The sequence below is a fragment of the Furipterus horrens genome, unplaced genomic scaffold (assembly GCF_987537825.1).
Source record: "Furipterus horrens unplaced genomic scaffold, mFurHor1.1.pri manual_scaffold_5, whole genome shotgun sequence".
Classification (NCBI taxonomy): Eukaryota; Metazoa; Chordata; class Mammalia; order Chiroptera; family Furipteridae; genus Furipterus; species Furipterus horrens.
Genome location: NW_028327175.1, coordinates 116732518 through 116753691, shown reverse-complemented (window position 1 = coordinate 116753691; position 21174 = coordinate 116732518). Strand labels below are relative to the sequence as shown.

At 48.6% G+C, this 21174-nt stretch overlaps 1 protein-coding gene and 1 long non-coding RNA gene across 11 annotated transcripts; both read left to right on the top strand.

Annotated features, from left to right (window-relative positions):
* The first annotated feature begins 2441 nt into the window (after positions 1–2441).
* Positions 2442–13214, top strand: ZNF205 (zinc finger protein 205). 9 transcript variants are annotated; one of them, XM_090277144.1, is made up of 8 exons: positions 2443–2521; positions 3244–3349; positions 6144–6299; positions 9044–9257; positions 9532–9623; positions 9998–10118; positions 11648–11743; positions 11996–13214. In XM_090277144.1, the coding sequence occupies exons 3-8, from the start codon at positions 6225–6227 to the stop codon at positions 13036–13038; spliced, it is 1641 nt and encodes a 546-aa protein (XP_090133270.1). In that variant the 5' UTR covers positions 2443–2521; positions 3244–3349; positions 6144–6224; the 3' UTR covers positions 13039–13214. The 9 variants fall into 9 exon arrangements, with proteins under 9 accessions (XP_090133272.1, XP_090133270.1, XP_090133271.1 ...); XM_090277145.1 differs by lacking the exon at positions 2443–2521 and adding an exon at positions 2709–2773; XM_090277146.1 differs by lacking the exon at positions 3244–3349 and having other exon boundaries at positions 2442–2521.
* A 98-nt stretch (positions 13215–13312) lies between these two features.
* On the top strand, positions 13313–16898 carry LOC150009382 (uncharacterized). Of its 2 annotated transcripts, XR_016511362.1 has the most exons (3): positions 13313–13958; positions 15241–15336; positions 15715–16898. It is a non-coding gene; the product is annotated as an uncharacterized LOC150009382 (long non-coding RNA). The 2 variants fall into 2 exon arrangements; XR_016511361.1 differs by having other exon boundaries at positions 15241–16898.
* The last annotated feature ends 4276 nt before the right edge of the window (positions 16899–21174 follow it).

Sequence of the window (21174 nt, the reverse complement as noted above, 5' to 3'; positions counted from 1 at the left end):
ACGTTCAGCTTTAGAAGACTGCCACACAGTTGTTCAGAGAACTTAAACCTCTTCCCCTTCCACCATCTGCAAACTCATCCAGTACATTTCTTTTCCTTGTTTAAAAGATTTTATTTATTTTTTAGAGAGAGGGGAAGGGAGGGAGAAAGAGAGGAAGAGAAACATCAACAGGTTGCCTCTCATAAGCCCCCAACCTCCCCTAACAGGGGACCTGGCCCATAACCCAGGCATGTGCCCTGACTGGGAATTGAACCAGTGACCTTTTGGTTTGCAGGCTGGTGCTCAACCCACTGAACCTAACCAGTTAGGGCTCATCTAGTACATTTCTTGCCTCAGTCCTAGTATCAGCCATTTCTCCAAGGAGTCCTGATTTTTATCATTTGTTGATTTTTTTCACATTATAAAAGTCACAAATTGAATTTTTAAAAAGAAGAAATAAAGTAAAAACAAATGGAGTATCTACACCTCTTTCACACCCAGCAGAGTGAATGGAATATAAAAGATTCTTGTGAAAGACCACAACATATGTAGAGGAGTGAGCCTGAGGGATGGCAGGTGGGGGTCAGAGTCTGCAGCAGGATGAAGAGCTGAAAACATCAGCTGAAAAGGTCAACAAGGGTTGGTTCCTGGGTGCCATTGCCATCTACTCCTGTGAGGGGCCTCCAGTAGGGGCCTTCTGATGCTGAGCTTGTCAGAAAGCCTTCTGAGAGCCCCCATTTGCAGCAGCCTCAGTGTCTTACATGAGTGAATGTAGCCTTAAACTCCATCCAAGATTGAGGGATACTGGGTATCAGATAGTATTAGGTGGTGGCAGCAGCAGCTACAGGTATTTTGGGATGATGACAGTGTCTTAGTTTTCTAAAAATCTACTAACCTCTAAAGGAAAAATAATTTACTCTCAAAAGGCCAACCAGAGTGACTATTGAGCTTAGTTTCAACAGTGTCCTTTCCTTCCCTGTAGTGTAAACTGTTTTAGCTCCCAGGTAGAGAGTGTGTTCAGGAAGGTGGGATGAGGGTGTTCGGGGAACATGTTCAGTCTACCTTGGAAAGTTTGGTGGTTTGCCTGGCTGAGGCTAAAACTGCCAGCCTTGACAGTTAAGGAAGGAAACACTCGATGTTGCTGCCTAGGAAGAAGACTTCTGTCCTCCTGGAGCTTGCCCAGGGCAGGAAAAGGTGACTCTGGTGGGAAGTCTCCCAGGCCACCATCATGGCTGATATCAGGAGCCAGGCTTGGGGTTGGCAGCCTCTCTGCCTACCCTGTTTGCAAGATCAGATGTCAGTCTTGCTCACCTACTAGGAAGGAACAAAGCCTCCAGGATAATAACTGCTGGGTAGTGATGCCACACAAGGGCATCAAGAATTGGGGGGTGAGTAGGGACCTGGTTAAAGAAACTGATATGGCCATACAATGGAATATGCCATAGTTTAAAAAAAAAAAAAAAAACAGTAAGGCACCACCTGAGAACTGCAGAACCCTTGGCGCACAAGCACTCCGTCCAAAACTGCACTAAGAGGCTTGACCAAACTATGGCCTGGCTTCTAACAGCATAAGCCTAGGATGACCCTAGAACACCCCCCCACCCCCCCACCCCCGCCAATAATATGCCTGCCTGAAAAAGCTCAAGGCTGCTGCCAGGAAAATTTATTGTTTGTTCTAGCCAACACTTAATGATTGGCCCCTGACCTCCCATTTACTAAAAAGAGCTTATAATTGTGAATATATTGTCTCTTATAACCCAGATGTCATCTGTCATGGACCTGAGAGTCATTCCTTTGAAATGTATTCGCCAGGAAGGACAGGCCTTCTGTCTTCTGTTCCATGGGAGGATAGACTACTGACTTCTGTAGCTCACAGCTAGCAGACACACCTGGCCTAATCACATCTACACTGACTGGCTTTTTGTGATTTTTCACTTCTCTGATTCTACTAAACTCGGTTCTCTCACTCCTTCATTCTCCCTTTCCTAAACGCCCAAATTGGATGATGGTCAGTTCTTTCCCTACTGTCAGTTATCGAATAAAATCTTTCCACCGCTTTAGCTGATGTTCAGCTGTGTTTGTCTTGGACACGCTGCATGGTTTTTTCCCCTGTATTTTCTCTATTGAACAATCTCTAAGATGTGTCACACACACACAGAGTTGGGGCAGGTCAGCAGCACTCTCATTTTTGAAACAAAATTCAGAACAGGGGGGTGTCGGAGGAGACCCTTGTTCCGGGAGGCTGGGCCGGGAATCTGTGCTCCGGGTCTCTAGCATGGTAGCCCCGCGCTGGCGTTCTCGGGCTGGCTCCCTCGTGCAGACCGCCTCGATTTCCCCAGCCCACTCGAGGACTTGGGAGTGCCTGCCCCGACACCCGAGTCCACAGCTAGCGCCACGAGAGAGCCGGGAAAACCGGAAGTTGGAATGAGGCAGCCGGACGGGAAACGCCGGCACACTGGCCACGGTCAGAAGGCGCTACGTTGACCCTACTCTGCCTTGTAGCCCCTTGCGGGCGCGGATGGGACGCGGATGGGACGCGGAGGTGAGGGTAGCTAGGTACTGCGGTGGGGAGGCGGGGTCATAGGGGTGTCAGCCAATAACCTACGTCTCCGAGGGGCGGGGCAGCGTCGTTGCCTGGGTTACATGCGCCGAGCATCCACCCTCTGGGCTGGGCAGCTGGGGAGCATCGACTGTGAGAACTGGCCTCCCGAGCCTCCCGAGGCTTCGAACACTTACCCTTCGGTCGCCTCGCATTAGGGGACCGCGCCGCGGGGTCGACTCCGCGCCTCTGGGGGTGAGAGAGCCGCCGGCCGCGTGAGCTCCCACAACCTGGTCTCCAGCAGCCTTGGGGGTTCTTATTTTCCTTCTTCTTTGAAAAACGTTTATTCCTGGGACCCATCCTTTGTAACGTTTATGCTGGTTTTCTTTCTTTCTTTTTCTATTTTGATGGTTAACGTTTTCTCTGCTGTTTACTCGATTATTCCTGTTTTTCTTGGCCTCTCCCGCATTCCTTTATTTACCCCTGTGGTCTCCTTCCTAAGGGATAGATAATCTACATTGCCCTGTCTCTAGCCTGGGTCGCCTTCATTAGTACAAGGTTGTTGCTTTTATTACTGAGATGATACTTGTTTCTATTTCCTATTATTCTGGGTGGTTTTTTTTTTTTTGTTAAGACCTCTTTGAGACCTGAGTTTGCTGTCAGGCCAGTCTCTGAGGGTAGATCATGATTTATTTCCTAAAGGTAGCATTTTTTCCTTAATCAAGATCAATGAAGCTGCCTGATATCAGAGTTGGCATTTGTGTTTCCCGTGCCTGAAGCTCCAATAAGCACCTTCATCCATGTTAGTTATCCTTGTGACAGGCTCCTGAGGTGAGTACATCCCTGAACTGGTGGCTTGTGAGTTGGGCAGCAGGTGTTTTCTGCTGGAGTTATATGGAGTTCTTTTTTAAAAAAATCTAGTCATCAAGATTTAAAAGTCAGGACATTTCACATAGAAATCTAATTCTTTTTGGCTTTTCTTGAAAAATCCTCAAGCTTTGACAATACTAGGCCCTATCTGCCCCATTTAAACAAAATATGGTTTCTTGAGGTCTCTGAAGTCCCTCCCCACTCTGGTCTAACACCCACAGAACTGCTCATTTGTGGTACTGCCTGGCTGCTGGATGCATTTAGGTTTTGATCTCTGTTTTACTTATTTAGTCAAGCTGCCTAGGTGCCGTTCTGAACTCTTTCAGGGACAAATTCCCACACAGCAAATATGAGAGCCTTTCCTGCTAGACCTGCTCAGTCCTACAGTCAGCCCTGGAAAGGTTTCTTCTCATTTCTAAGAAGGGGCTAATGTCTGTCATATAGCAGGTACTCAATAAAGATTTTTGAACAGCTAAATAAATATTGAGACTTTATTAGGTCTAGTTTAGGTAATCCTCTAGTGAAACCCAAATCTCTGGGCTTCCCCAGTATCCCTGAAGTGTCTCTTTTGTTTGGTAGAGAAATTTTTGCCCTGAAATCAAGATGCACCCACTCTCTTTTGAACTCGGTGCACTTCTGGGACTGCCATGGGTGAAAATGGTCCACCTCAGGAGCAAGGTCCCTTCTCTGGACACTGGCTGTGCTCCTCCTTGATGGAGAAATGCTCACAGACAAAGCAGTTCATATTTTCCAGGGCTTCCAGGGCTTATTCTCCTTTTGTAGCTCTTTCTGGCTTGAAAATAATATTGACGTCTGCTGTACCTTTGTATATCGCTCTTTACCTTGAGGATTAAAACACCTGGAAACCCCTAGGGGTTGGTCACTTCATCGAAGTGGCAATAGAATGGATCAGAATCCTCGGACTCCTAAAACATGTTTAACTCCAAAAGTAGAGTTACAAACTCAAAATTCTGCAGTGGCAATCTGAGAGCAGGCCTTGAATGTGGGGAATTTGGGTCCAGGATTGCCAGGTGTTCTCATTTTTCAAGAAAATCAATTTTATGAGAATTCTTCTAATTTTTTAAATGTTGGAAACTTAAGTTAAAAAAAAAATTAAACCTTTGTGAGCCCTTGCAGCATGCCTGTGGGCTAGTACAGGGGCCAGTCATGCCTGTCTTACTGGGTGAAGTGGATACATCTCACAGGAATCCGATGGGCTGAAGGTGGTGGGTATGGGAACATTTCCTGGAGGAATTAACCTTCCTGGAATTTGACCCCAGGGCTGGCCCCCATTCCCTTCCTGATTGGGAGGTAGAATATGAAGCCACCAGGGCTGTCTGAGGGTCTGGGACTCCATGGATAGTTGGGTCAGACCCCTTTACCCTCACTAACGCTAGCCTTGAGAGGTATCTGAGGGTAGGGGGCCTCTAGAAAAATCAGGTTGATCCCACATCTTTTGGAGGTGTAGAGCATGGGGGGGCAGTGGGTTAGAGGGGAGATCCTAGGCCTCTGTTTCCTAAGTTTCCTCTTATGGAGAGAGAATTCTGTGTCAGTCTTGCGGGGAACCCAGAGGACCTGAGAACCAGTCTGGGGGCTTTAAATAAAATCCAGGGATGTCTTCATGGAAACCCTATAGACCTTTAGAAGCCCTGAAGGGTGCTGAAAAGGATCATACCCTTCCACAGAGCAAAGTGCCCTTCTTCCTGTGAGGGCAGCTACGATGCTTTCTGAAATGTCAAATATAAAAATGCTTCCATAAAATGTATTTTTGCATACTGGCACTCCCGCTTGGCTGGCATCACAAGTAGTATGTGCCCGGAAAAGTGATCGGGAACTGTCAGTGCGGATCTGGCAGTGACCTGGCCAAGAGCAGGTGCAACTGGGCTCAGGACACTAAACCCGGAACCCTGGAAGCCAGGAACTCTCTAGGACTGTAGCTAAGTGGGGAACAGGATCTGGGAGGGACTTCCTGTTGTCCTTAATCCCAGTCTCCACCCGTCTCCCTTTCCCCCCGTGCAGGCTGCTGAGAATCCCTTCCCAGGGGAGGGTCCCTCTTTCCGCTGCCTGAGGTGTCCCATCCACCTCCGACTCAGTGAGGATGGGGGGCTGGGAAGGGGACATGGATCCAGAGAGCAGCGCAGGCAGCCAGCTGGCAGTAGGGGACGGGGTCAAAGGTGGAGGGCTTGGAGAGAAGGGAGCCTGGACACAGGTTGGGGAAGGGGAAGGACGGGAAGGACATCCTTTGTCCAAGACCATGAACCGGATGGATTCCTGAGACCAGGTGGTAGGTTACAGCTGCAAGGAGAGTGGGCAGCTCAATTTCTGGATCCCAGGAAAGGCTGAGTCAGGCAGAGCACAGGGTGTATGTGTGTCCTGGGCCAGGGAGATGGCAGGGCCTGGATTCTTAAGCCGAGTTGGCTGTGGCAGTTGGGGCCCCATGCAGCACCTGTTTTGTAGGATTGCTGCACATCTTTTGGCTTCTGATGACAGGAGATACAGATTCCTAGTCAGCCCTGGCTTTCCCTGAGCTGGTTGTTCTGAGATGCAGGGCTTTTGTTTCAGTGACAAAGGGGACAATACAAAATAGCATTCTATAGAAGTGAGGGACCAAAAAACAGAGAGGGCGACCAGTGGATGGTATTAAGGAGGCTTTATTTTTTATTGGGAACAAGGATGAGTCTGGTCTTACATGGGATTTTTGGGGCACTTCAGAGATGTCCAGGAGGTGCTAGCTGATTTTCTTCTGCTCTTCCAGGCTCCTGGCCAGAAGCTGGAGGGTACTTGGCCAACAGAAGGAGAAACAACTCAGCTGTGCTTTGTAGCTCTGAGATAGAAAATGTCTGCAGACTGTGGAGGCATCCAGGCTCCCCAGGACAAAGAGAGAGCCCAAGAGGTATGGACATGGTGCCAGGTAAGGGAAGTGTGCTCTGGAAGGAACTGGAGTTGGACAGGATCTTCATAGCAAGGCATCTGGACCAGTGGAAGAGTTAGACCCACTGGGGTCTAGGGCTGGTGGGTGGGGGTGAAGGGGGAAATGAAGAGAGGGTGGTATGATGGGAAATACCTTCCACCTGGGAATTGACTTGTGCGGAACTACATTGCTTGGCCTGGTACATTCTATAGTCAGCAGACCAAAGGCCACGTGAGGTAGCAGTTAGGCTGTGTAGGGGTCCTACTGGTGAGCCTAGCTCTCTGAACAGCACCCAGAGCACACAGAGACGCTTCAGTCCCCCGCCCTCCCACATACTGTCTTCAGCCTGGGTCTGAGCATCTAGGCCTTCCTCTGTTTGTTGCCTTTGTGTGTGTGTATAATTACAACCTGTGGGGAAAAGAGTCACCAGACTTAGAATCAGAATATGAGTCAGTTGCAGCCAGGTGGGTGACTTTGGGCAAGTACCCTGGCCTCTGGGAACCAGGAGTGTGATCTATAAAATGTGGACCATGTTCCATCTGTCTCACCTAGGTGGTTGGGAGGCTCAGAGGAGATAATGGGCACAAGAGTCCTTTATAAGTGGTTCCTCAGCCTGCAGGAGGGAGATCATGATTGTAACACATAATACAAGAACACCCACAGCAACTGGGGCGTACGTCAGAGAGACCTGTATCCCCTCACCTAGTAATTCTGGTGGTTTCTAAGTACAAATACAAATCAAGTATTAGTTTTATGTTTTTCCTGCCATAGAAGCACAAAGATTTCTTACCACTGTTTGGTTTCCCTTCCACAATGCCTTTGTAAAACCAGGTCTCACACGTTCATGACATTCTCTGCTGATATTGGGTTTTGTCAGCTCACACAGTAGAGTAATAATAATAATTACAGGCACTGTTCTGTGTTTATCCAGAACTTTCTGGAGCAGCCAGCTCTTTGTCATGTGTTATCTTTGCAAGAAGTGGAGCAGCTGAGTCTTGGCTGCCTCACCCAGGCGGCTCTCAGGCACTCTGACTCCTGGCCTGCAGTCTTTCCCTTTGAGACCCTAACACAGATGGAGGTGGGGGGAGGACAAGAGGGATAGGCATGAGTTCCCAGCAGAAGGCTGGCCAGTCCCCGTGTGGTGGATAACAATGAGGTTTCACCAAGGGCCTCCCAGTACAAGGGAAGTGACTTAACTAAGGCTCTTGAGGTTTGGGTGGAGGCGGTGCCTGCTCGGGGTTGAGTGGCTAGTGAGGAGCGGCTCTAGAGTTGAGCCCCAGAAACCTGACTAAAGCCTGCTCCTTGCTCTCCCAGAGGATGGGGCTGATGCTGGTGTAATGAAGCGGGGATGAGTTTAGAGGACCCTGAAGTCCCACTGGGTGGGGTGGTGCTGAAGGGGGTGAGCTGGAGAGGAGTTCTCCTTCTGTCAGATCAAGATGGGCACCAGGCTTTGGCACACTTGTGGCACCCTTGGACTTTTTTCTCCAAACCAAAATACTCCAACTGCTCCAACCAAATTGAGTCAGGCCAGAAATGGCCCAAGGCCACATGATGCCTCCCTGTCACCTTAAAGACACCGTGGCACTAGGGGTGACTTGGGAGCCAGATATACTTGAGTTCAAATCCTGGCCGAGCCACCCCATGATCTTGGGCTATTGTCTGATCTCTGAGCCTGGGTGTATTAGTTTCCTGGGGCTGCTGTAACAAAAGATCACAAACTTTGTGGCTTAAAACAACTAGAATTTATTCTCTCACAGTTATAGAGGCCAGAAATCCAAAAGCAAGGTGTTGGCAGAGCTCCCTTCCAAGGCTGTAGGGAAGGATCGTTCCTGTCTCTCCCAGCTCCTGGAGGCTCCAGGTGTCTTTGGAGTGACAGCATCACTCCAATCTTTGCTTCTGCCTTTGCATGGCCTCCTCCATGTTTCTATGTCCTTTCTTCTTTTTATAAGAATATCAGGTCCTGGCTGGTGTGGCTCAGTGGACTGAGTATTGCCTGTGAACCTAAGGGTCACCGGTTCGATTCCCAGTCAGGGCACATGCCTGGGTTGTGGACTGGGTAGCTGGTTGGGGGTGTACAAGGGGCAACCAATGTATTGCACATTGATGTTTCTTTCCCTCTCTTTCTCCCTCCCTTTTCCTTTCTCTGAAAAGTAAATAAATAAAATCTTAAAAAAAAAAAAATGAAAAAATATCAGTCATTGGATTTTCAGCCCACTACACTTGGTTTCTTTATATATTAAGAATAATAATCCGCCCTAGCTGGTGTGGCTCAGGATGATGGTTTGATTCTCAGTCAGGGCACATGCCTGGGTTCCAGACCAGTCCCCAGTTGGGGGCGTGTGAGAAGCAGCCAACTGATTTTTCTCTCACACATCAGTGTCTCCCTCTCTTTCTCCCTTCCCCTCTCTGAAAATAAATTTAAAAAAAACTTTTAAAAAGCAATAATAATCCACACTACTGTTAGAAGTGCAAGGCTTGACTTGAAACAGGCAGCTGCCCTGTGTGCACTTGGTCTGCCTACACCTAGCAGGGCCTTCCCTTGTGCGGTTGCACAGGAGACACACAGGTCCCTGGGGATGGGAGAAGGAAGCAAGGCCAGTCCTTCAAGCTGTGTCTTGTATTTGGTTGTGTGTTTGGCCACACTAGGTGCCTGCCCCTGCAGGGACCCCTGGTTGTGGAGGACATGGAGCTTGGCTGTGTCTCCCAGTCTCTATCCCAGTGTTAATGGGGGCCACCATTCCTAGGTTCCAGGTCATGGACATCCTTGTCAAGAAATGCTTTCCAAGTCAAAGGAGATGGTGCCTTTGGGAGCCGCTCAGGAGTCACCCTACATTAAGACAGAGGTGCAAGAGCTGCACCCTGAGGGTGTGTCACAGGAGGACATGGATCAAGAATCTTGGAGCTGGAGGTGCCTAAGCCAGGGCTCTAAGGAGAAAGCTCTTTTTCTACCTGGTGGAGGTGAGGACAGGGATGTGGAGAGAGGTGCTTTCCTGGGCAACAGCTGTGAGTAGAGGTGGAGGCTCATAGCCCAGGTGGGGAGGGGAGAAGCCTGGATGTTTGCTCACTTGCCTCTTAGGGCCACCCTGGCACATCCTCAGAGCCTACTGACCCTCTTCTTGGTGGGTTGGGGTGGGGTTTGAGGCAGCTGTGGGTTTGCCAGCATGAGCTCGCTTGGGGAGCAGCAGGACCCGAAAATGAAGTGGCCTCCCTGAGGACCTCTCTCCTCTCTCAGTCCTTCCCTCCCCCCAGATCCCTGTGCTTTCCCACGAGGGCAGGACCAGAGACCGGCAGATGGCTGCAGCACTCCTCACTGCCTGGTCCCAGGTGAGTGCCCCTATCCAAGGCTGGGAGGGAAATAGAAAGGCATGGAGGGACAGTGTTCCTGACTGAATCATCCTCTGGATCTCGGTGCCAGACCCAAGGGTGGAGGCTGGAGGGGAATTTGCTGGAGGTCCTGAGCTTTGTCTGTGGTGTCAGAAAAGAAGGCCTCTCTTGTTTTTGTCTCCTGTCTTCTGCTGTACACAGTTGCCTTATTCTTGTCCCAAAAAAGCCATCTTTGGGCGGCTTCTGCTTCACCCTCAGACCTGGGCGGCAGTTTAGGAGCAGGATCTTATCTTGGCCTCAACTTGGCTCCATCAGGCCCCTCCTCTACCGTGTCTTGGCATGTCCTGCAGAGTAGGCATTTTGTGTTGTTTCAGATGCCAGTGACCTTTGAGGATGTGGCTCTGTACCTCTCCCGAGAGGAGTGGGGGCGGCTGGACCACCTGCAGCAGAGTTTCTACCGGGATGTCGTGCAGAAGCGGAATGGGCTGGCCTTGGGTAAGGGCTGGCACTTGTGCTGGGCAGATTGCTTCCTGAGGCCCTGGAAGTCAGAGGTGGGGTCTGTCTTGCCATCATCTCCCAACTCTCCAAGGCCTAAAATCTCATCATTCACATAGACCGTATTGTTCTATAGAACCTTCTTAATGATGGGCATGCTCCGAATATGGGCTGAGATGGTAGCCATGAGCCAGATGTGGCTGTTGGGCATTAGAAATGTTGCTAGAGCAACTGAATATTTAATTTTATTTCATTTTAATCAACTCAAATTTGAACTGAAATAGCTACATGTAGCTAGTTGGCTGCTTTATTAGATAGTGCTGACCTAAAGATTCTGCTTCTCTTCGGTTCTTCTGTAGTGCTTTTTTCTGTGATTTCACCCTCTTCTTTCTTGAAGCCCAGCTTTAGAAGTGTCTGAGCAGAAAACTTGGCTCTGGGGTCAGGGCTGCATGCCTGTGGTAGAGGGGACATGATGTTAGTAACATTTGCCCTGAGGGGAATGTCGTATTCTCAAAAGGGCCTTGGCTCTCTTGGTTTGTATCACAGTAAGCAGTTATGTCCCAGGGCTTTGGCTCCTCACTTTCAGGCTGTAGTTTTCTTGGCAGATATTTATGAGATCTTATGGAAAACTCAGTGTTCATTCATTGTTATTCATTCATGCAGTGAGTCTGTCAACACATCTGTTGCACATCTGCTAGTGCAAGCAGAGCTTGGGGCTGACACCCAAACCCCCTATCCCTGGTGGGCCCCAAGATCCCAGCCACCCTGTTCACTCCTTTAATTATCTCAGGTTTATTTACCTCCTGTTGTTAACACTCCCAGGGCCCAGATCAGCAGGTCTGGGCAAGTCCTGGGAGATCAGAGGGAACTTAGCATCCATTTTGACCTTATAACAGGCCTCACAACAACCTAAACCACCTAGTTTGTCCACCACATTCCCTTCTCATGGGGCTTGGATCAGGGTGCGCAGGCCAGGCCCTCTGCTCTCTTACTGACTTGACCAGAATTCTCGGGCTCTCGCCTAGGGACTTGGCAAATGGCACTTTTGTCCCTGACTTCTGGGCGGTCAGTGTCCCTGGCCCCTCTTGGCCTTCCTATTGGCCTTTCTTTGCCCCTGGCCCTCCCCCAGGAACCCTTTTTGCTGATGGTCCTGGGAAGGTTTAGGTGCAGAAGTGGGAGACTATGTTTGGTTTCCAATGTTGCTGGGCCCACTGCTGGGCTGTGTGAGGAAGGGGGTTGCTGGCAGCCGAGCTGGCCTAGTCCCTCTCCCATTGCTTCTGGTGCTCATTCAGGGAAACAAGGCAGAGCCCTGACTCAGCCCTGAAAATGTGTCTAGTGGTGACTCTGGAATGTGATTCCTCGAGAGGGTGGACATGTAACCCCAAGCAGTCTTTGAGCTCATGTGGTATTACCTGGTGTTTCCACAGTTGCACCCATTCCCCTTTTGCTCTGTCACTTCTCAGGGGGTGGTGTCTCCTGCTGGGCAGCCCAGGAACCTGTCACTGAGCACTGCATCTCTTTTTGGGCAGGGTTTCCCTTCAGCAGAACTTTTTGGGCCTCCCAAGTGCAGGGCAAGGGTGAGGCCTCAAGTTCGTGCCTGCAGACAGGAGATGAAGAGAAGAGAGGTGCGTTCAGAGGTGGTGGGTAGGCAGTGGGTTGTCATTGTCACTCCCAGGTGCCCCTTGTCAGTGCAGGCTGTTTCCTGTGGGGTGCAGAGACATGGCCCTTCCTGGGGCATGGGGCTAGTCTTTCTTCCTCTGCGGAGGGTGGCTCTCATTTCCCAGGTTCCCCTCAGGTCCTTGCCCTTTTCTCAATCTCCAGAATTATCTTGGGTCCCCTCACAAAAGCTTCTTTCTGGTTGGAAACCCTTTTACCAGGAGTGGAGGAGGTGAGAAAGGAAGAGCCGACCTCATCTCCAGCAGTCCCTGGGGAGGTAAAGTCCTTCAGGACCAAGGCAGTTACAGCCCAGGAGGACATCTTGCAGTGTGGGTGGCAAGCAGCCAGCAGCCAGAGATTGGGACCAGCCAAAGATGATGGGCAGCCAGGTCCCCGGGAGGAGAGACAGCTGGAACCAGCCTTGTCTGACACTGACCTCTCAGAGAAACCCAGTGAAGGGGAGACAGGAGCTCCTGAGAGCAGCAAGGAGGGCCTGGTCCCTGATGGTGATGCCAGCAAGAAGACCTACAAGTGTGAACAGTGTGGCAAGGGCTTCAGCTGGCACTCCCACCTGGTGACGCACCGGCGCACGCACACTGGGGAGAAACCCTATGCCTGCACAGACTGTGGCAAGTGCTTTGGCCGCAGCTCGCACCTCATCCAGCACCAGATCATCCACACGGGCGAGAAGCCCTATACCTGCCCTTCCTGCTGGAAGAGCTTCAGCCACCACTCTACGCTGATCCAGCACCAGCGCATCCACACAGGTGAAAAGCCCTATGTGTGTGACCGTTGTGCCAAGCGATTCACCCGCCGCTCGGACCTGGTCACCCACCAGGGAACGCACACAGGCGCCAAGCCCCACAAGTGTCCCATCTGCAGTAAGTGCTTCACGCAGAGCTCAGCTCTAGTCACTCATCAGCGCACCCACACAGGGGTCAAGCCCTACCCTTGTCCGGAGTGTGGCAAGTGCTTCAGCCAGCGCTCCAATCTCATCGCACACAACCGTACGCACACTGGGGAGAAGCCCTACCACTGCCTTGACTGTGGCAAGAGCTTCAGCCACAGCTCACATCTTACCGCCCACCAGCGCACCCACCGTGGCGTCCGGCCCTACTCTTGCCCCCTCTGCGGCAAGAGCTTCAGCAGGCGCTCCAACCTGCACCGGCATGAAAAGATCCATACCACAGGGCCCAAGGCCCTGGCCATGCTGATGCTAGGGGCAGCAGGCGCTCTTGCGGCACCCCCACCTGCTCCCACCTAGGAGGCCCAAAGGGAGGGGCCAGGCCCTGGGGAGGAACGAGGGCAGCTGCATTGGCAGTGAGAGGGGGTGTAGGGAATTTGGGAGGTGCTGGCATGGGGGTAGGGCATGGCAATACTGTGAGGAGTTAGGGTGAGGAACAGGCAGGCTAGCTGTAAATTAAAGGCCTTGGAATTCAAGTCATGGCCTATTGCTCCATCTTGGGATGGGTAGGGGTAGGGGGATCTGGGGAGGTTGGGGCTGCTGGTGGCTGACCCCAGACTGTGGGAGGCTCTTGGGTCCACCATGTGTCCTCACTAAGGCATCCCTGAGTCATCACTCTTGGGGCTTGGGCACCCTCTTCCCCAACCTTGACCTGGCTTGGAGCCCAGTCCAGATGGTAAAGACCACAAGTTTCCAGGCAGAGGCTTTTTAGCACAGAGAGGGGTCTCCCCCTGCCCAAAGATTTTATTTATTCATTTTTAGAGGGAGGAATGAAGGGAGAAAGGGAGAGAAACATCGATGTGTGAGAGATACATTGACAGGTTGCCTTTTGTACACCCCCAGCTGGGGACCTGGCCCACAACCCAGGCATGGGACCTGACTGGGAATCGAACCAGTGACCTTTCATTTTGCGGGCTGGCACTCAATCCACTGAGCTACACAGCCAGGGTCATAGAGACATTTTAAGACCTGAATCCAACCAGCCACTTCTGGAATTGTGGATCCCCTGATGGGCACTCTACTGCTGCCTCACTTTCACCCCAGGGGCATTGCCCACAGAGTCCTGGAATGTCCCTTGGCTCTTTGGGAGCTAGGAGTGGGGCAGAGCCAGCTTGGGAGTTCATACTTATTGTCTTCTGCCTGCCCTGTCTCCTATTTTAGGCCCTGGGTCCGAGTTTTGTGACTGGACATTTTCCATCTGCTTCTCCTGCGGTCTATTGGTAATCCAGTGAGAATTCCACCCTTGCCAGGGATCACTGTCCCTCCTGGTCCCTTCTGAGGCTGCTGCCAGTTCCTGCTACTTCTCTCCTTGGCCTCTTTACACATGTCTTTTATAATTTGTCTTACTCACCTACGCATGGTTATTTTACTCCTTTTTGACTTCTGTAGTTTCTACTTCCCATTCTTTCCTATTTGTCCTGGGAGGGGTGGGCTCAACCTGCTTATTATCCAAGATTTGCAGCTTAGCTTCTAAGATAACATGCACTTTTGACCTTGATGTCGGCATCAGGGAGGTCATTGAGACCCCGCCTGTCTCTGGATCATGGAGCCACCAGGGTAGCTGCAGCCCTGGTTGGCTCCCAGCTCCTAAGGGACCAAGTGGCTTGAACGGGATGGCAGACTGGGAATAGTAATAATATCTGCCATTGTCGAGCAGCTGCCCTGCCAGGCTTGGGGCCAAGCACCATATATATATGTCACCTCTACTCTCCACAACGCTGAGCAGTGGGTTTTATCCTAGTTTTATAGATGAGGAAACTGAGGCTGGGAGGGAAGTCCATTAACTTTCCCAAAGCTATACAACCAGAGAGCTGAAAGCTGAGGTACAGGGCCTAGGATTTTACCATGTAAAGAATACCTCTATTTCCTTGCACCCCAACAACTATTGACTGTCTAATTAATGCATGATATTATGAGGCAGGGCTGTCTAAAAAGAGTAAGACAGACAGTAGACTTGAACTTTTGGGGTGCTGGACTCAGCTGGAGATGAGGGGAGGGAGGAGCATATAATCATTGGGATACCAGGAAGCTGCTGACTAGTCGGAGCCTAGGCAAGACCTGGTGGTGTCCGGGACATCTCATTGGGATCTAGGGTTAAGTTGCTGGTGAGAAAAAGCAGTTTCCTCCCTTCAGCTTGTCTTCATGGCTCCGGTCACAGCCAGAAATGGGATTTCTCTATTTGGCTCAGTGTGAGGGGCTAGTGGGGCTCCCACATATAAAGCAGGCTTGCTATCCCCAGGAGTTTGTTTTCTAATGGAGACAGTGGTGGGAAGGAGACTTAAAATAACACTGGGTGTTGTCATCACTCGGTACAAGCTTAGCACAGTATATTCATTTGCACAGTGGCTATTTGCTTCCTTGGACTGCATGGCTAGTGTGTCAGGACTTGAACCACTAAGAGGTCTGTTGAATGAACCAAGCAGTCATTTAAAGGCTTCACTCTGGCCTATGAAGATCTCATAGACCACCGTATCCAGGAGAAACTGTTTTCCCTTTTCATAGCACAGTGCAGAGGGATGTGATTCCAAGAACCCCACAGGTCTCTGTCCAGTCCTTCCTAGATGTCCATCCAGAGGTCACCATTCTGGCATGTACCAGGTGAGAACATTTTAAGAGGGGAAGTTGGCAGCTTGGAAAATATTTGACAAGAGCAATGAAGACAGGATGTAGCTGGGGCATCGTGGAAGGGTCTAGAATGTCAGGGTGAGGGGTGTTCATGATTTGGTGACTGATGGAGTGTCACTGAGAAGTAGCAGGGGGGGAGGTCACCAGGATCTTGGTATTTCTGGGTATTGGTTGAGAAGGCTTAGAGGTGCAGCCTGCTTCCTCCTTGCTTCTCACACCTGACATACCAGTTCCAGGGCACTGCAGGACCCGACCTGGTTACTCACTGTTGACTTGCACCTGCTCTGTCAGGAGGAGGGCGATGGGAGAATATTTCCTCTGGGCTTCCTGTCCTCTCTTGTGTGGCCATAGGCTCAGCCCAGCTCCTGCCTGAGGATGCTCAGGGGCCAGCTGGCCACGCAGCCCGCACCGTGCAGGGCCGCCGGCTTCACAGCGCTTGCCTGGGACAGCGCCTCTGGAGCTTGAGGGACCACGTCAGACCGTGAGGTCTGATAACTCACTGGGGTCTCGGGGAGCCAACAACAGCGGGTTGTTTCACCGCCGGGAGGATCGGTTCTGGAAGGCCCTGCCTCTCCCTCTGCCTTTAGCCAATCAAATGTCCAGGCGAGCGGACTCCTCCACCCCACCCCCTATCCGTGCACCCAAGCCTCAGAGTTGACGGGGCTATTGTCCCGACACTCTTGACTCCTTTTTCCCCTTCATCTCGTGTCAGTTGCAGAAAGAACCAACGACCAGGGGCTGGACTCCCGGCCTCGTCGCCAGCCCCTGAGCCTTCAGAGCCTGCTCTGGGCCTACCACAGAGATGCCAACCTCCTGCCGTCCTAGATAGAATGTGGACGGAGGGCCAGCGCCACTTCCGACTTCTCGCGCGGAGCCCCAGAATCTCGTTGCTGTCCCAGAGACCCAGGCAGCCCCAGCCCCGGGGCCACATTTGGCTCTGGTGATGGCCGGCTCGTAGGCAGCACCAGGAGAGTCCCAACATCTGCACCGGACACCGCCCGCTGACACTAGCGTGCTCTGAACCTGGAGCAGGGCCTGACGGTGCTGCCAGTGAGAGCCAGGCGTGAGGGTGACAATGGCCTAGGAGACTGTGGTCCTCTTCAGGGGGATCCGGGTAAACTGAGGAGGCTAGTGCGAGTGAGGGGATGGTAAAAGGCATGGAAACGTTAAATAGGGTTCTTGCTGCATTCACTCATTCATTTTTCAAATATGAAATGAATGCGTTCCAGGTTCTTTGCTAAATGTTGAGGAATGATGAAAAAACCAGACAAGATCGTCCTCGTGAGGTTGGTGCTAGTGGGAGAGACTGGCAAGCAGATAAATGACACATACATTAATTTCAGGTAGTGACAAATGCCAGAAAGAAAGGTTGGGTTAAGCAATGAAGGATTCTAGGAACTGATAGAGAAGGCCCATGCAAGGAGGGAACATTTAAGCTGAGACCTGAAGAATGACAAGATGCCAGTTTACAAGAATTTAGGGCCAGAATCTTATAAGCTAGGAAAACAAAATGAATAAATGTCCTGCCATGAAGAGACTGATGTTCCATGAGTTGCAATGACAACCCTGGTGGGAGGGAGGGGAAGCTGGAGTGGTGAGGCTTGTGGGATGGTGGCCTGAGGTTTCTCCATGGTGTCTCATGGAGGGTGGTGAATGGGAGATTATGAGGATGGTCCACCTTCATGCTCATGCTCTGAGTCCAGCCTGTGACATATGACTTCCTGCCTGAGTTCCAGATGCAGTACTCGGTGACCTGCAACTCTTAGAGCACTCCAGTTTTCCTGTTCTCAACTAATAAAGTTCCAGGCTGGCTGTGAAAATTAATACAAGTGAACAGGCCACTGACTGGAACAAAGTTGGGCTGAAATCTAGAGGGGAAAGTGGAAAAGATGCCTGGAGGGCCTAATTCCTGCAGCCTCTCACATACTCTTATGTTCCTGTGGTCATGCTCATGACAAGTTCCTAGTGGTGATAATTCCCTGGGGCTAACCACTCTTTATTGAGCACTTACTGTGTGTTAAGAGTTAATACTGGGCCAAGTGGTCTACTTCTATTCTCTCATTTATTTAATCTTTGTCTACTTCTGTTCTCTCATTCATTTAATCTTTATAACAACCCTATGAGGTAGTGAGTCAGGATTCAGTTCAACTCCAAATAACAGAGATCCAAAATAACAGGGTCTTAAACAAGACTGAAGTGTATTTCTCAAGACAATGTCTGGAGGTGGGCCATAGGTAGGCAGCCTATAGCAGGACTGGTATGGGAACCCTGATCTACAAAGTCAATTGAAACCCAGACTCCTAGCCTGCTTGCTCCTCCACCACCATTAAAACTTCCGTTTCAGGATCCCAGACCAAGGATTTAAATATATATGCTGATTAAAAAAAAAAGAATTTTTGTTTATTTAATTTTTAGAGAGAGGGGAAAGGAGAAAGAGAGGGAGAGAAACATCACTGTGTGGTTGCCTCTCACTGGGGACCTGACGTGCAACCTAGTAATGTGCCCTGACTGGGAATCGAACCAGCGACACTTGGCTCATGCTGATTTTTAACTTTAAAAATTTATATATTTATATATTTATTTGATTTTTGATTTCAGAGAGAGGAGAAGGAAGGGAGAAAGAGAGGTCAAGAAACATTGATTAGTTGCCTTCTGTACGTGCCCCAGGGGACCAAACCTTCAGTCCAGGAATGTGCCCTAACCAGGAATCGAACTGGCTACCTTTCAGTTTGCTGGATGATGCCCAATCAACTAAGCCACACCAGCTGGGGCTCAAATTAAAATTTAAAAAATTTATTGATTTTAGAGAGTGAAAGGAAGGGAAAGAGAGAAACATCAATTTGTTGTTCCACTTATTTATGAATTAATTGGTTGATTTTTGTATGTGCCCTGACTGAGGATCAAACCCATAACTTTGACATAATAAGGACAACGCTCTAACTAACTGAACTACCTGGTCAGGGCCTTAAAATTTTTAATCAAATGCGAATACTACGTACAACTTTATATTAATAAATTTCAAATGTAGATGAACGGGATGATTTTCTAGAGGAAAAAAAGAATCAACATTTAGTCAAAAGAAAAAAATAAGAAAAAACATTTAGTCAAGAAGACAGAAATTCCCACAAGAAAAATTATAAAAATATAGATCCTATTTCTATTTTTAAAAAATTATCACCTGAAGATGTGTTTATTGATTTTAGAGAGAGAAGGGAGAGAAACATTGATTGGTTGTCTTCCATACATGCCCCAACTGAGGACTGAACTTGCAATCTAGGTATGTGCCTTGACCAAGGATCGAACCTGCAACCTAGGTATGTGCCTTGACTGGGAATCAAACCTGCAACCTTTTGGTGAGTGGGATGACTTTCCAACCAACTGAGCTACCTGGTCAGGGCTTTGTTTCTGTTTTTAATGAAAGAACTCGTAGTAAGCAGTAGTGCTAGATAGGGTATACATTCTGGTTGTAATAGGGATCCAAAATAACAGTGGCTTAAATATTGTATCTCTTTCTCTCCCACATCACCTGCCTGGATATAAATCCAGGGCTAGTTTAGTGGCTTCACAGTCAGCAGGAGTCCAAGCACCTTCTGTCTTATTGTTTTGACACTTTTGGGAGTTACTCTCATCTGCATGCTCCATGCCTCTACGTCCAAATTCCAGCTAGGAATTGGGGAAAAGAGACTAGAAAAATACGACCCATCCATTTCCAGTAAGATGCATACGTCATGTCTGCTCACATCTCATTGGCTTCGATTTAATTACATGGCCATACTTAGCTGCAGGAGAGGCTGGGAAAATATACTCTTTATTCTGAATGGATATGTGGCCATCAAACAATTCTTTCTTTAGAAGGGGAAAATTGATATTGGGGAACAACTAGTAGTCTTTTTGCTACAAATGAGAATAGATGCTTCTTAATATGAGCATGGCTATATATTAGAGACAAACGACAACCATAAATCATTAAAAGTATTTTCATTAACCAAGAGAATGATGTCTCCTGTCCTAACATTGTTTCGGGAGTTCTGGACAATGCTATAAGACTAAGGATATAATGAATATAAATTCTGGAAATGAATGTACTTTTATGGAAAAAGGTTTTTACTTTTTAAATTATAGATTATATTTTCTAGCTAGAAAAAAACTAAAACACTATCAGAAGGAAAAGAAGGTGCAATTAGGTTGTCAATTTCAAAATACCTGTATACAAATAATTTATCATCTACCAGCAATGCCCAATAGAATACATGGCAGGTGTATGAGTTACAAATTTCTCTTACACTCTTTTTGTCCTGCTTTGTGATAATGAAGTTGGCCGGATCATATAGACATTTCTCCTTTGCTAGCCAATTTGATGTTAGTTTTTGCCAACAGAGGGATTTGGAAGAACACTGAAAGGCCCATACCTGTAAAAGGGGACTTCCAAGTTCCTTCTTCCCCATGTGGTTTTCCATTGAGGCCAGTAAAGAGAGGGGGAGCCTAGTAGCATTCACTTAAGCAGTCTTCATAGAACAGTCTTGGCTCATGCCCTCCAGTAAGTACTTCAAGCAAATGCAGCAAGGTGTATGTAGAAATACAGAAAAATGGAAACTAAATATCTAAGAGTAAAGGGCTTTAAATAAAATATGGGACTTCCATGCTTTGGGATACTATGCAGCTCGCAAAAGAGATGAATTCTTTTATTTATAGATGCTGATATGGAAAAATATCCCTGATAGACTTAAGTCAACAAAACTTTACTAGATGGAGGAGGGTACAGGGAAGATAGATGGTGATGGAAGGAGATTTGACTCGGGGTGGTGGACACACAATACAGTGTACAGATGATGTGTTCTGGAGCTGTGCACCTGAAGCCTGTGTAATTTTGTTATCTAGTGTCACCCCAATAAATTCAATAAAAAGGAAAAAAAAAAACTTTACTTGTATAGAATGAGTCCAGGTTTATCTTAGAAATATTCATGCTCTGGCTGGTGTGGCTCAGTGGGTTGGGCATCCTCCTGCAAACCCAGGGGTCACAGGTTGGATTCCTGGTCAGGGCACATGCCTGAGTTGGCGTGCAGGAGGCAGCCAATGGCGAGAAACATTGTTTTCTTTCCTTCTCTTCCTCCCTCCCTTCCCCTCTCTCTAAAAATAGTCTTAAAAAAGAAGAAATATTCATAGATGTAGAACTGTAAGGACAGACTAAAATACAGTATTCCCTCACTTATCGCGGGTATTACGTTCTAGACCCCCCTGCGACGTGAAAATCCACAAAGTAGCAACCTTACATTTATTTTAGTATTTATATATATATTTAAGGTTTTATAAACCCTTCCCACACACTTATAAACCATTCCCAGTCCCTTATTAACCTTCCCACTCCCTCATTAACCTTTTCCACTTTTATAAACACTACTTATGTTCTTAAACATATTCTACACTTTTAAACCTACGTAACTTTAACAACATATGTATACAGTACCGCAAAATCCCGCAATATAGCAAAAAATCTGCGATAATTAAATATAATATTTTTTAAAAATCTTGCTTCACAGTGAGGCCATGATAAGTGAACTCTGATATAGAGGGACTACCGTATTAATATTAACAGTGCTTATTTCTGAATGGTTTTATTAGGAATATTTTAAACGTTCAGTTATCCAACAAATATTGTGCCAGGAACAATTCTAGGTCCTGGGAGTAGGCAGTGAAAACAGTGTGACTTCATGGAGCTCATAGTTGAGTAATAAGAAACATATTACACAGATATGTCAGGTACTGATAAAAGGAAGAAAAATAATACAGGGCAGAGCCATCGTGGGTGTGTAT